Source organism: Chaetodon auriga, chromosome 15, assembly GCF_051107435.1.
Source record: "Chaetodon auriga isolate fChaAug3 chromosome 15, fChaAug3.hap1, whole genome shotgun sequence".
Taxonomy (NCBI): domain Eukaryota; kingdom Metazoa; phylum Chordata; class Actinopteri; order Chaetodontiformes; family Chaetodontidae; genus Chaetodon; species Chaetodon auriga.
In genome coordinates, this window is record NC_135088.1 from 12,829,677 (window position 1) to 12,844,926 (window position 15,250).

General features: G+C 43.7%; 1 protein-coding gene across 2 annotated transcripts; it reads left to right on the forward strand.

Moving 5' to 3' along the window:
• Window positions 1-683: 683 nt before the first annotated feature.
• slc43a2b (solute carrier family 43 member 2b) lies at window positions 684-13,689 on the forward strand. 2 transcript variants are annotated; one of them, XM_076750442.1, is made up of 15 exons: window positions 684-752; window positions 1,699-1,987; window positions 4,845-5,139; window positions 5,326-5,381; window positions 5,493-5,569; window positions 8,013-8,105; window positions 8,570-8,703; window positions 9,333-9,529; window positions 9,645-9,788; window positions 9,945-9,962; window positions 10,525-10,657; window positions 10,819-10,951; window positions 11,626-11,699; window positions 11,826-11,949; window positions 12,039-13,689. In XM_076750442.1, exons 2-15 carry the CDS (start codon window positions 1,828-1,830, stop codon window positions 12,198-12,200), a joined length of 1,800 nt encoding a protein of 599 aa, XP_076606557.1. In that variant the 5' UTR covers window positions 684-752; window positions 1,699-1,827; the 3' UTR covers window positions 12,201-13,689. The 2 variants fall into 2 exon arrangements, with proteins under 2 accessions (XP_076606557.1, XP_076606558.1); XM_076750443.1 differs by lacking the exon at window positions 9,945-9,962 and having other exon boundaries at window positions 687-752.
• Window positions 13,690-15,250: the final 1,561 nt, after the last annotated feature.

Sequence of the window (15,250 nt, forward strand, 5' to 3'; positions counted from 1 at the left end):
GAATTTACTTGCAGACCTAAAGAGGGTCATAATGGGGCGCAATTGCACAATGAAAAAAAAAAAGAACTAAATTAAGACTCGCTGTTGCACTGGTGGCACATCATTGATCATGCAAATAAATAATAATGTGTCACATCAATAACATTACTCATCTCATTTGATGGACACAGTCTGAGTTCGAGTGCGCACATTTCCACCTCATCGCCGGTGAACACTGAACGTTACACCAGTAAACAGTTTACGCAACAACTGAAAAAGGGGAGTCACCTCTCCAGTCTGCGTCCTGCTGTCTATCAATACCTGTTATTGATCCAGACAATGACACATCCTTATCTGCACAAGTCCATTATGTTTTCCACAAGACTTTGTTTGGATTGATTAATCCTTTCCACTCACCCAGCCGAAGCGTTTTCGGACCTTCCGTTGCACAATGACTTTGATAAAATCAAACCAACACGTCATTCTTATTATTACGAACTTTTTATTTGATTTTCAGCTATACTATTAAAACACACTAAAAAAAAAAATCCTCTGTGGCAACAAAATAACTCCCAAACTGAGAGCCTTTGTTATCAAAGTGCAGGCTCTGTGTACTATGTGCTGACATCTGGCAGCCAATGGTCAACAGGGGGCGCCATGTGGGGACCGCCTCAGTATAAAAAGCTGGCATTACACAGACAACCGGTCACTTAACTGATCCAGAGAGCAACAGGAAGTTTGAAGCTGGATGGTAATGCTTTTAGCCTACAGAGGTAAGAAAGTCTGTCATTTATGTGGGCAGCTACCTGTAACTGACTTTGCATTGCAGGAAAATGACTGAATAATGGGATTAAATTTATTTCATTAAATGAGACAACAGATACACAGGAACAGGCTTTCCCTTATAATAGCATGTTCATTTGCTTATCTATTTTCCATGAGATCAGTGTGGGTGCATGTACAGTATTGTGCGTGTGTGTGTGTGTGGGAGAGAGAGAGAAATAGAGAGCGAGAGAGAGAAAGAGAGAGAGAGAGAGAGAAAGAGAGAGAGAGAGAGAGAGAGAGAGGTTGGCTGTGTGAGATGATTTGTTAATTGTCTGGTAGCTCCTTTATGTTTGGGATGCACCACAGTAATTGCAGAGGACAGTTGCGGTTGGATGGGCCTGAGAGGACATTTAGAGATTGTGTGTGTGTGTGTGTGTGTGTGTGTGTGTGTGTGTGTGTGGATGGGGGAGCAGTGAGAGAGCCCCATTTTTATCCAGTTTGGACCAGTTTGCCTTCTCCCCCAAACAGCAGAAACTCTCCAGCTTCTTCAGTTATTAGTGCCTGTGATGTGATATAAGATCGCCGCCCCTGCAGCAGAGTGATGTAATGATCTTTGCACTAGCAGGAGAGTTAATAATTCGCCATCCGCTGTTACTATTAGTTAGTTTAGTTCTGCAGAGCAGCTGCCATTACCTCTCCTCTGTGTCTAATTAGAAGAGAAACTTTCAATTAATCAAAAAGTTGGGAAACAATCCGAGAATGTGTTACAGTGACAGACAGCACAGTTTCATTTTCACTTTATTTCATGCAGTACAGTTATCCTCAGCTAGGTTCAAAGTTAAGTGCGTTTATCTCTAGATCTTATAAAAACTGAACCTTCCTGTCCGTCAGTGACTTCGGTGATAGGCCAACTATAAAACCTCCCCCTTCCCCCTTGTGCTTTTCTCCTCACAGATAAGTGATCAGTGATCCTTCATCCTGAGCGTCATTCAGGGAGGCTCTCTCTGTGCTTCCAGTTGGCTCTTTCCTGCCCTCTCTGTGTTTCTCTCCTCTGGCTCTACCCTTCATTTCTCGCCCTCAACCATGCCTCCGACCCTGGCCACAGCGTTTGCCAGGCGCTGGTGGATGGCAGTGACTGCTATCATTGAGAATCTGCTGTTCTCCGCTGTGCTGCTGGGATGGGGGTCACTCCTCCTCATGCTCAAGTCAGAGGGCTTCTACTCTTACCTTTGCAACGAGGAGGGTGAGTTGTATTTCTGTTTATTTCTGTACTGTCACATTACTTCATTTATCCTGATAGTGAAGCCTACCGGCATTAGTTTATGCCATGGAACTTATATATTTTCTTTCTTTCTTCCTGAAATGCACCACAATGAGCTGTTTAAGTAAGGCTTGGTGATGAGGAGTCAGTTTGTGTCATGAGTGAGGGTGAAGGAGGGAGCAAGGTTTTATTCAAGAGATGTAAAGTAACACTGCTGCCTGGTTGCCTTTTCTGTTCTTTAGGAAGAATAAGTGTTTTCTGTGAAGGGCTGTTTTTAGGGCCCCGGGAGATTAAACCTGATCAGTTAAATTAAAGAGAGGGCCGGGTTGCAAGTTGGCTAAGTGGTCCAAAGTTTAAGAGTAAAAGGTTCCAGTGGCTCCAAACTAAAGTCAGGACACAGCAGCAGACTGATTGAAGGGGGGCTGATAAACAGGTCACAGACTGGATCAGCAGTCCTTTTGCCCTCTCCCCAAGCCCCTCATCTCTAAAGCATATCCTCCTTTTCTCCTCGTGCCCCACTTTGACCCAAAGTCAGGCAGCACCTTTGTGTTTTTAAGCACAAAGGTGGAATTGATGCACACAATGGTCCCAGTCAGGTCTTAGGGAAGAAAGTAAGCAGAAGGGAACGTGGGAGAGGAATCAGGCCAGGCTCATCCTGTGGACCTCAGGTGACACTGTGTCGTGCCGGGGTGTCCTGACTGTAGTGAGTCCTGCTTATCCCACAGACACTAACTTACGGGCCAGATGCACTTTTTCTCTCTCACTGGCAGCCGTCGTATCTCCTTAGAGAGTTTACCCAATTGATTTTTTTGACTGGTGATTTGTAGGAGGATGTTTTGGTACCGTCTTCCTATTAATCTTCATTTCCAAGAGGTGCAACTTTAGTCTGACTGTTGGTTTCATCTTTAGGCTTCTTCAGCATTACCAGAAACGTAATTGAACTACATACGGCCAGTTACACAAGGATGATTGTAGTCAGGTTTACCAGGAAATGCACACCACTTTATAGGACACTAAAAATATTTCAGCTGCAATACTGACCTCAGACTCGTCACTAAAGTTACAATCGAGCATCCACCGCTGTAGGTGACTTCCTGGAGCACCACCACAGACATCTTATCTTGTTCTGATGATGTAAGAGGCAGAGGACAGCAGCACCAGCTCAGCTGTTTTCAGGCATGTGACATGTGATAGAGGGACAGAGCGATCCACGATTTTATTACTGGTAATATGGAAGCTTAAAGTCCACTGATAGAGGACAGGGAGGAAACTGATAGTAAACTGATGAGCAGCAGAAATCAGACAGTAAAAAGAAAATGGTAGATAAAAACAGATAATGACGATGCAGTGTAGGTTGGGCTTTTGTGCCCATGCTGCAAAGATAGAGGAATGGTTCAAGCTCGATTTTATATGTCAGCTGGCGAGAGTCACCATGGTCGGGAAACCACATGGTCTAACCTGATTTCACATGATGCTACCTCACTTTGGATAAGTTGGTCAGAGTCAGCTACTTTTCGACACAGTTAAACAAAGCACATTCATTCATTCATCTTCTTTACCCGCGCATCCCATTTCGGGGTTGCGGGGGGCTGGAGCCTATCCCAGCTAGCAATGGGCGAGAGGCGGGGTACACCCTGAACCGGTCGCCAGCCAATCGCAGGGCTACATACACAGACACACAGACAGACAACTCACACACTCACACTCACACCTACGGACAATTTAGAGACCAATTAACCTACCGAGCATGTTTTTGGTCTGTGGGAGGAAGCCAGAGTGCCCGGAGAGAACCCACGCATGCACGGGAAGAACATGCAAACTTCACACAGAAAGGCCCTGCCCGACCCAGGGAACAAAGCACATACTTGCTTAATAATAATAATAATAATAATAATGATAATGATAAAAAGCTGCATTTACATTCTTAACAATGTTACAAGGTGCTTTACAAAATTAAAATATAATGAGGACCAGAAAGCTTTTAGTCGGAATTTCGACACATGTAACAGGTTATATGTGTTGACAGTTAATTTCAATCCGAGGCTGAGACAGTATGAAAGTGTGTGCCTTCACAAGCTGTTCGTTTTGCAGCATCCTGCCCGACCAAATCTTCTTGCAACACATGCCACAACACAGCAATATGTGCATGCTCAGACTTTGTCAACCAGCTGCTCCCCTTGGCTTTGCTGCACAGCGTATGATCTGGTTTCCTAAAGAAGTCTTTGGCACTTTGTCATGAAGCGCGTCATGATGTTTCACACAGGGATGCTGCACATACACTCGCCTCTCGTGACCACAAAGACGTCGGCTGGCTGGTACCATAGATATGTGAGCGAGTGTGGAAAACATCAGCTCATGCATGACCAATACATTCCCAAACTGCTGCTGCTGCCCTTTCTCCCTCACTTGGACTTTGCATTGCATCTCTCCCACATTATCTCCTTGCAGCTTCTGATGATAATCTGAAGTTTATTGCCAGTGTCAGCTTATCACTTTTTATCCATGGCATTCCAACTTACAGATAAAATCCATATAGCATCTCAGTGATGGCAGGTGGATGGATTTTTCAATGGGTCTAAACTGTGCAGCCCCTGATATGATGTTAGCTTGGGTTTTTCCACACACCTAACCCTGCACGTGTTCAGTGCACATGTGGCCGCTGTGTGTCGATGTATCAGGATGCTGTGAATAGGCAGAACTGCCACCTTCACATTTCATCTGTGTGACAAGTAGCCACAGCTCCCTGTGCACTCACCATCACATTCTCAGCATTACACAGTCATGATTATTCGTGAAATCCTACCTAAACTTTCCAACCTGAATGCCTCTTGTTCTTCAGGTAACAGCTCCAGCTACAACGTGTCCCTGCCCCTAGCAGCACCGACGCCTAATGAGTACGCTGAGTTCTATGAAAGCGAGGGCGCCGTGGTTGGTCTGGGAGATGGAGTGGAGGCGAGGCCCGTGGTCCCCGTGGATGGGCCCCTGAGGATGAACGGCTGGCTGATTTGTAAAGAACAGGATGAGATGCTGAACCTGGCGTTCACAGTGGGTTCCTTCCTGCTCTCAGCCATCACGCTGCCACTGGGGATCGTCATGGATAAATATGGCCCTCGCAAGCTAAGACTGCTGGGCAGGTAAGCAAAGAAGAGAGGGAATTATCCAGGTCATCCATGATGTCGTTTCTGGAGAGAGTAACTGTAATTGACTCAATTCAATGCTCCAAACACAATTCTTTTCACTCCCATTGCATCGTGGATATGCAAAACCATTTAAGAGAACATGCCAGACATACAATACCAGATGCGTTCCTCTATTTTCAGCACGTGTTTCGGATTGTCCTGTCTGCTCATCGCTTATGGAGCCTACCAACCAAATGGTGAGTCCACCTGAAGAGCACTCATGTGTGCCTTTTTGCGCTGTACTTGAAACAATATACAGTAGCGTGGTTGTTGACTGACTCGTGAGCTAACATCTGTGTCACTTGCAGAACTCTCTGTCCTTATCTTCATTGCCCTGACCTTCAATGGCTTTGGGGGCATGTGCATGACCTTCACCTCGCTCACGGTAAGTGTGTGCTGTGTAATCCTCCTGCTGCAGATTCTTTGCACCTGCCGCACAAGGCTTGTCCAGATATATACAATTTTCTGTCTTCATAGGTCTTCGTCTTGCTGTTACAGCTTTATGATAATAGTTTGCTGGCTCCCTGCCTGCCCACCCTCTCCCTCCCCTCGTGTCTGGCATTCTGTTTTGGGTTTTTTTTTTTTTTGGCTTCCTACACTGCACTCTGTGTTCCTGCTGACAACCGGGCTGAGCTTTGGAGAGCAGGAGGGGGGAAGGTGTTTTGATTGGAGAGAGAGGGAGTAACTCAATGGTTCATTATCACTTTCCACTGCATCCATTATTGTGCTTTAGCAAGAACATCATAATAACTGTTGGGTTTTTGAGCTGTTCGTCTCCCTGACGGCCTCTTTTTACACAAATACATGCATTTACCATAATTTACATGCACCAAAAGATACTAATCATATAAATTGATGTTTGGAAAGTAACGCATTCGAACACAACGAGCAATGCAGCATCCTTCTCAAAAGGGAATAATGAGGCTTTGCAGAATAGCACTGCAGCTCTAATTTGCAGTTTCACATTGAAAAGTCAAGTTAGAAGACAAAGGAAAAAAAGGACCTTGGAATCAGCCCTCCATTCTTTTTTTTTTTTTTTTTTTCTGGAAAAGCAACACACTCATCCATTAGGGTCCATCTTATGTTTACAGGGAAGTTAAGAGAGTATTTGCACTCCTATAAGGATTTACAGTTTTAAAGTAGTTAAGCATCAAAATTGAACAGCCAGCCAACCAGATATATTATCTTTTTTATTCTATATCCTTGTCAAAACCTGGTGTCTACATTACCCAAAATGTAGCTGGGCTTTTTTTTTTTTAACATATCCAGCAGAACTCTCCAAGAAGTGTAAACAAACTTTGATGCGTAAAACCAGTGGAGTCCCCCTTTAAAGTCTGAGCCAATCCACAGACACACGGGGACAGAAAAACAACTGATGTTCTTTAAAATTCCCAGGGTTCACGGGGTCAACTGCTCAACATTCGTTTACATTCTTTCCCTGCTGTTCTTCATCCTCCTGTTCCCCCCCTTCACCATCAGTTCAGCCTGCTGCGACTCACACAAGAGTCCTGCGCTGTGCCATGGTGATGCTGCTCACTAAAGAGGGGCTCTACTCCAGTAAATCTCCCAAAAAAATACCCCTTTTCTATACCGCCACAGGCTGTGACTGTTACATCTGTCATCTCCTATCCTCCTATTTGTTGCAGCTATATAAATCTCTCATGAGCTGCCACTGCTGGCATGAATGCCGACATAGTAAAACCAGAATTGAGGGCTGTTTTGCTCCCTTCCTGTAGAGTCTGTGCATAAAGCCATGTTTTCCCCTCATACCATCTTTCACTCAGAGCCTGATATGTGAAAGCCTCAGTGTTAGGTTAATCATTAGACTCTTTGCCGCTCCTTGGCTCCATGATCATGACTCCACCTCAGACCTACAGGCAGTCATTCTCAGCTGAGGGGTGTTGGGTAATACTCAGCTGCCCTCAGCGGCCACTGCTGGCTCCCTGCCAGTGTCAGTTGTCAGGTCACCTTTCCCCTTCGGGTTTGTCCGGCAGCTTAATGTGTCTGTTTCAGAATCCATCACAACGATTTTCAAAGTCCTCCTGATGATACTGCTGTGGAATACTGTAACTTGGATTATCACTGTGCATACTTTCTCAATTTAGTACACACACACACTCACACACACACACACACACACACACACACACACACACATACCTCTTCCGCAGCTTCTCCAGTCTTATGTAATTGAATGTGTTTGTTGTTGTTCAGTCTCTTGAAAACAGAACAGCTTGTGAATGCCTTTGTATTTGGATGTTTTGCCACCCACTGTCTCCTGTTCTGCTTTTTTTTTTTTTCTCCCAACTCTTTCCCCAAACGGGAGTAAAGACAGAGAAAATGTCACCTCACCTCAGTCACCCCCTCTGATTGTTTCAGCTGTATAGAATTGGTCAGCGCTGCATGTGTGTCGAGTGCTGGACAGCTGTGTGCGTTATGTGATGCTGTTTTATATTGCTTTGCTGGTGTTCCCTGTCACTTTGTTGTGTTTTATGTTCTCTGACGTTCTTTTGTAGAGCGATGTCTGCTTGCTAATTGGTTCCCAGTGTCCACTCTGACCCCTGTGTCAGTAGGCACCATCTTCACAGCGTCCCCAATCTGTCCGTGGCCTCAAGCTTAGAGCAGCTACACTGCAGCTGAGATCACCATGATCTTGGCTGTGGATGGTTTTACTGTTACACTCACACGATGGGATACGTCTCTTTTCACTTGCAAGCTTGTGCAAAAGCTGCTTAATTCTAGAGTACAATAAAGACAGGATGTGCTTATTTGATCATGTGACAGCTTCATTGATTTATCTGTCTCTTTTCCACTCTCTTTCTCTCTAGCTCCCGACCATGTTTGGGAACCTCCGTTCCACCTTCATCGCCTTGATGATTGGCTCCTATGCCTCCTCCGCTGTCACCTTCCCTGGTGTCAAGGTAGCAAACACCGAATTACCCAGCACACACCTGCTCTGACACTTTATTAGTATCTAAATTCAACCAAAATTACAACATCATGTTTTTGTCATTCTGTATTGCTTTTGTGCAACTTTTTGCCTTCTATTTTACATAGACTGCCATGATCCTCGAATTCCATGTGCAACATGCAACCATATTTACAAGTGTCCTTCACATATAAATTGTCAGCAATCCTACAAAATTTGTAGGCTTTTCCCCAATGCTATGATGACATGATTGTTTTATCATGGCACCACTGAGTAACTTTAAATGTTGCACAATTCATCCCTGTATAAAAAATTATATCTTTATAAATATCATGGCTGCCCCAGTGTATGCTGATACAGATCTGGACCCAGAAGCTGAACATTTTCTAATATTAACGAACAAATTTTGATTGCATTCTGACTTCAGGTATTTCCTGTGTGCTTTGTTTTTCACAGGTGATCTATGATCTTGGCGTACCTTTCATCACTATTCTGGTGGTGTGGGCCGCCTGTGCTGCTCTGGTCTTCTTGAACTGCTTCCTCAACTGGCCACTGGAACCATTCCCAGGACCAGAGGACATGGATTACACGTTAGTACCACAGACACACACAGTGCTACATGGATACTATTGATGGCAAAAATCCCACGTGTACAAATATATGTTTGTTTATTATAATAGTATGATATATATTATGATAATATAATCATATGCAGGTGCAGTCTAGTGTAGTGTTATCCCATGATAACAGCAATCACTGACTGAAGTTCAAAATGAGCTCTGGACCTTCATGAAACAAAACTAATTAATCTTGTGAAGCAATGGCAGTCTCATGTGCAAAAATGTGCTGTGTAATGCGACCAGGTTAAAGTCTGTCTGCTGAGCATCACACTGGTCAACTAAACTCAACCCTGTGGCAAATCCTTGTCAATTAAAATCACACTTTTGACCTGCTTGTTCAGCAAAAATCATTTCCAGTGGACTGAGTTGTGCAGGGTTTGTAAGATTACCTCCACAGGAAGCCAGATTCAATCTTTTTAGGCAAACAAACATAAATGTGACATGATTTTTCCTGTATGTCACCAATTTCCACTCATATTTACTTTTTTTTTCCTCCATGACTTCCTCCCTTGTCACTTTCTCCTTTCCTTCCTCACACACTCACATCCCCACATCCCATCTTCCTCCTTTTCTTCGTTCCTCCCTCTTTGTTTTCTCAGTGTGAAGATCAAGTTCAGCTGGCTGGGCTTTGACCATAAAATCACAGGGAAGCAGTTCTACCGCCAAGTGACCACGGTGGGCCGCCGTCTTAGTGTGGGCAACAGTCTGAAGCAGAAGGAGCTGGCCACTAAGGACGGACACAAGCTCTGCCTCTCCACCATGGACCTCGAAATGGACTGCAAGCCACAAAATGAGTGTAAGAGTGGAGGATTTGTAGCTAGGATGTCAGTAAAAGCCAATCCCTTGCTGTTGCACCCCTTCCTTTGATGACTGTCATGCACCTCCATTTCATTCCTGTTTCTCCTCTGCAGCCCAATCGTTCTTTAAAACTATGAGCAGCCCGATCTTCCTGCTCAGTCTGGTGACCATGTGCATCACTCAGCTTCGCCTCTTGTTCTACATGGGGGCCATGAACAGTGTGCTGGAGTCGCTCACTGATGGAGACCTCAACACAGGTTTGTCTCTGCATTTTGTGTGTGTGTGTGTGTGTGTGTGTGTGTTTACCTGGAATCCATTTGTCTCTTGCTGTTTCTTATGATATAGACTGCTCAGTATGTTTACTTCCTTACTTGAAAGCAGCTGGACTGATTTGCTTTTAATTGAATTTTCAGTGGAGAGAATGGAAGTTGGTAAGATTGAAAGTCTATCGTTGTATCTGTACACTACTAAAGCATTAGACACTTTGAACTTAACCTCTAGTCTTGTCTAGGTTTGCCATCATTGTCATAGCTGGTGTTATGTCATTATGACCTTGCCAGTTGTCATTAACTCAGTCCTTCAGCTTACCTTCAGCTTTAATCTGAAACTGCCAGGTACCATCTGTTGTACTCATTAACTAACTTTGCCCCTCAGCACCTGTTCATATGAGCAGTGTCACATGATGAACTTTTAACTTACCGTTACTCCCCTGGTTGTAAATCCCCTCTTAATGACATCAAATTGACTTTTGAACAGCCCCTTTCTCCTTATCCACTGTTGTTTCACTCAATGCAGCTCTACTGCCCAGGACTAATGATTAACCGTACTGCTATTGTCATTAACCAAGTAGAAAAAGGTCCTGAACCCTCCATCTTATCATATTTTTATCCCTCTTTCTGACCCTTCCCTTCCCTTTCTTGTTTTTCCCCGAACCTCTAATATTCTTTGCACTTTTTTACAACCTTATCAACCTCATTCTGATCCCTCTCTCAGTGAGTGTGTACTCCTCCATCTTTGGCATGCTGCAGCTGCTTTGCCTGATGACCACTCCTGTGATTGGTCAGATCATGGACTGGAAACTGAAGGACTGTGATGATGGAGATGAGGAAAAGGAACCCTGCAGCAAGTGAGTCAAGTTTGAGTTGTTTCTTTAACCCCTTTCCAAGTCGAGGCCCAGACATTGCTGTACTGTTTATTTGCCAGTGTGATGAATAAAGAAAGAACCTTTGAGTTGTGACATCAGTGCCTGATAACCTTATCTCTCCTGTGTCTGATTTTGACCACCAGGGGAGAGATAAAGAAAAAGTCCAGAGACAAAAAGACCCAGAAGGTGACCAATGCCTTGCGAGCTTTCATCCTCACAAACATCCTTTTAGTGGGATTTGGAATCACCTGCTTAGTGCCCAACCTCCCCCTGCAGGTGAGTGGTCCATCCCAGCTGTCAGACATGCACATAGACCCTCAAAGGACTTCAGTGATGCAGCTGACATGCTAGCAAAGATATCACTGTCTCGTTATGGCCTTTAGAGTCTATCTCTAATATTCCCTGATAAGCCTCTTTTTACAGGCTGTTGACAGCAGAGAGTTATGTAAAATCATCCGCATGCATGATAGAGCAGGAAATTCCCAAAATTAGACACAGAACTTCTTTTTGAGATCGGTGTTAAGACCTCCACTATTTTTTATATCCTGTATGTCAAGTTGTGTAGTGTTTCAGTGTCAATTTAATGGGAAACAGCTAGCCTGTTTCAGGTTTGCCTATAAGGCAGAAGACAGCTAGCTTAGCTTAGCATGCACTGTGTAGTCTACAGATTAAACAAATAAGATGTGTTAATTTGCTTTAGAGGTGCTAATAGGATTTAGTTACCTTTGGACAGAGCCAGGCTATCTGTTTCCCCCATCTTTGCAGTCTTTATGCAAAGCTAAACGAGCTGGCTGCAGCTTCATATTTAACAGATGGATGTGTGGAGTGGTATCTTCTCATTTAACTCTCTGTAAGAAAGCAATAAGCAGTATCAAAAATGTTGAACTATTCCTTTACTTTATAAACTGACTGACTGAATATTAATTTCATCTACTTTCATTTCTCCTCAGATTGTGTCGTTTGTCTTACACACAATAGTGAGAGGATTCATTCACTCTGCTGTTGGTGGCCTCTATGCTGCTGTGTAAGTCTCAGTGCACCTCCAATCATCATCATCATCATCATCATCATCATCATCATCATCATTGTATTCTGTATATGAATGCAGCTTCAAACCGAGAAATTGAATTTACCGCCTCCCTCTCTGCAGGTTTCCCTCCTCCCAGTTTGGCACTCTAACAGGCATGCAGTCTCTGGTCAGCGCTGTGTTTGCTCTGTTGCAGCAACCCCTGTTTCTAGCTATGATGGGACCCCTGGGGGGTGATCCACTCTGGGTATGAATACACACACACACGCACACTCAGAAACACTCACTCCCAAATTAAACCTTTCTGGCGTGGCTAATTCTGGTGCTGTCCTCCAGGTCAATGTTGGACTCCTTGTTCTCAGTATGCTGGGCTTCTTGCTGCCTCTCTACCTGATCTGCTACAGACAGACACTCTACAAAGAGCAACAAGAGAAGGAGAACGACGCAAAGATCTACATCAAAATCAATGGCACCGACATCCCTGAGGCCTACGTCTAGAGAAAAGTACATGAGGAGAGGATAAAGATTTTTTTTACTGAGAAACATGGGCAATGCAGTCATCCCTGCATACATAGAAAGGACAACATACTGTTTAATTGTAATAGGTTTCCATTAAGTACACGCACACACAAACAGACTGCCACATCCATTTTCCAAAATCCCACCAAGATAAACTGATGCTGCAGTTGTCACGGAAACGAGTCCATTGGACAGAAGCTGAGGAGGAAAGTGACACACGGAGGAGAAAAGAAGAACAAGAGAGAGGAAAGACTGTGAAAGGAAAAGAGGCATCAGCCCTCCGCATTCCCCCCAAATCCTCTGACTTCCTCTTTTTATTTCCTCCTCTCTGAGTGGCACATTAGTGCAGCTGCAACCCACATAAGACTGCTTTAATATACCCCATGTGAGCAGAAAACGGAACAAGAGAACTTGTTTAGCGCCACGTATGTCCACCTATGAAAGCAGCAAAGACTGCAGCCTCGCCATGATAATTGAGCGATTCCATTATTATTGAGTATTGTTTTCTTTTTTGACTAATATGTTGACTTTAAATCATCCAGATTGCGAATCCCAGCTCATGGTACTATGTATCTATTCATCAGATGGATTTTTTTGATAGATGGTGCAAGGTAAGTGTGGACTAAATGGCATTAATGAGCGACAGGAAGGAGAGAAGAGCCTTATTGCTGATGTTTCTCGGGTGAGTGGAAGAGACAGTCATCATGATTAATTGTTGTTGCAGTAGGAAGCTGCTGTAGCTTAGAATATGCTGCAGCACTGGATGGGATGTTTTGGGGGCCGTGTTATGGAAGAGAGACATCAAACAAACTGGTATGTTTTGCTAAAAGCAATGTTTAGAGTATTTATTTTATTTCCTGCTTTCTTTAGTTTTTTTTCTATATATACTTTAAGTTGACCAGCAGTGCCTTTTGAGTACATCTTTCATGTAAAAGAGAAGATTTGTTCACTGGGCATCACATTGAACTTTTACACTAAACAGTCCACTTTGCATTACATGGTAATACCACTAATACATCAAGGATTTTTAAAAAAAAATTTGGATATACTCCAATAAAGTTTATCCATAAAATCATCATCTTTCACATGACTGAGCTTCAAGTCAGTATTTCATTCAGTCTATGTGCCTACTGACAACAAAAATTCAGCACTTTATACCCTCTTAAACCCTTTAAGTTTCACACACATCAGCTCCTTTCAGCACTTCTCTCCCGATGCCTCTCTAGAGAAACAGTCCCACTTATATTTTGAGCTCCTCCTTCCTTCATACTTGTATTTATTTTATTTTTCATTCACTTTTCCATAATAAATTTCATGATGTATTTAAGGTGTGCTGTGCAGGCAACTGCTCGTGTGTGTTGTTGGCATAGATCTCCTTCCTCTATCATTGATGCTAACATAGAGATGTTTTGTTGTGCGGGCATATGGAAGCGTTTGTGGGGGTTAATAAAGATGAATTGATCTCTTTAAATGTGTGGTCTTGTTTATTGTTTTCTGGTAAAAAAAAAAAAAAAATGCAATTGATGGAGTTTTAGGTTGTTGTGCCACCGACCAGCAGAGGTCAGTGTTATTACAACAGAGCGTTTTCACGGCCATCGTGCTGCATGTAAAAACAAGGGTACATTTTTCTATTTCGGCCTGACTGTAGCTGCATTACAGTTAAATTTTACAGATTTTTTTATATATATATAAAATCACCAGGATTTGAAACACACTGACTAAGAACAGAAACTTCCAACCATTTAAACCAAACATCAGTAAACACACACAGTTCTGACTTGCATTCATCCAGAGAGTTCTCGCATGTAAAATACTAGTCTGCTTTAACAATGGTTTTTAAGAACAGGGTGTCTCCTGACTCCATGTCCCCCAGGAAGCTTGTTCAGAGGTGAGACTAAGAGCATGTCTTAGCGTAGTTTTGTCCACCAGATGTTCCTGGCACACTCTCGCCACATGTTTGCTTTTAACCAGGTCTGTCAGCACTCTGTTCTGCCACCTGATACTACGCTCCAGCAGATGGCTATCACTTGACACCTCAGCCCCTCTCGTCACCTGAGAATAGATCTGAGGACGTCACTCACATCAGGGACAGTGGCTCCTGGAGCTCTGCTGGCCTGGTGCTGCTGCTGCTGCTGTTTGGTGGCAGGCCAGCCCCCTGTGGTTTGGTCAGGTACACAGCTGAAAGAAGCAGCATGAGGCCACTCTCTTTTAAAGTCACTGTGCAGAAAGTGGTGGGCCATTCGCAGTGTTTTCTGCTGAACAATTTGACCGTTCCAGATTATGAGCTGAAAGTGCTTTTTCTCTGTTGTGCTCTATATAATCGTATGAACCCATGTAGCAGATAGGTGAAAAGGGTAAAAGCCACAGACAGGCCAAACCATATGATTGAAAACTATTCATATAAATCCCATCGACATGAAAGCTGCCATTTTTAGATGGCATTAGACCTGACTGAACTCATGCTGGCAACATTTAATTGTTTGTTCTTAATTATTTGTTCGTATTTTGCAACTAGTGACTCAAGAGATAGATAGATAGATAGATAGATAGATAGATAGATTGAGGTTACAGAAGGTTGAAGCGGTCCCACAGAGGAGAAGACAGAGGAATGATAAGCGGATGTTGGCAGACGGATACAGATGCGCTATAAATACAGCAGCAGTGCGCTGTTACATAATTTTAGACTCACACACGCACTCTCATCCCGCGATCTCCGGGACGTGGGGCTGGATTAGGGACCTGTGATGCCTTGTCATCGCATCACGCGTCAACACCATCATATAGACCCGTGGGTGGTGGACCAAAGCGTGGTTCAGGGGATCTCCATGGGGTCAGAGAGAATCAGAGATCATCCTGCAATTCCTATGTGGATTTGTCAGGATGGCTGTACACGCTCCCCGCCAGGATTTGATTTTATAATTCAATACATGATCCATTTTGGACACATATTTGAAATTGCTTCTAACGTAAAACACATGCCAGTCATCAGTGGCAGATAGGAGCGGGTCTGGAATTTCTGCTGGCAGATA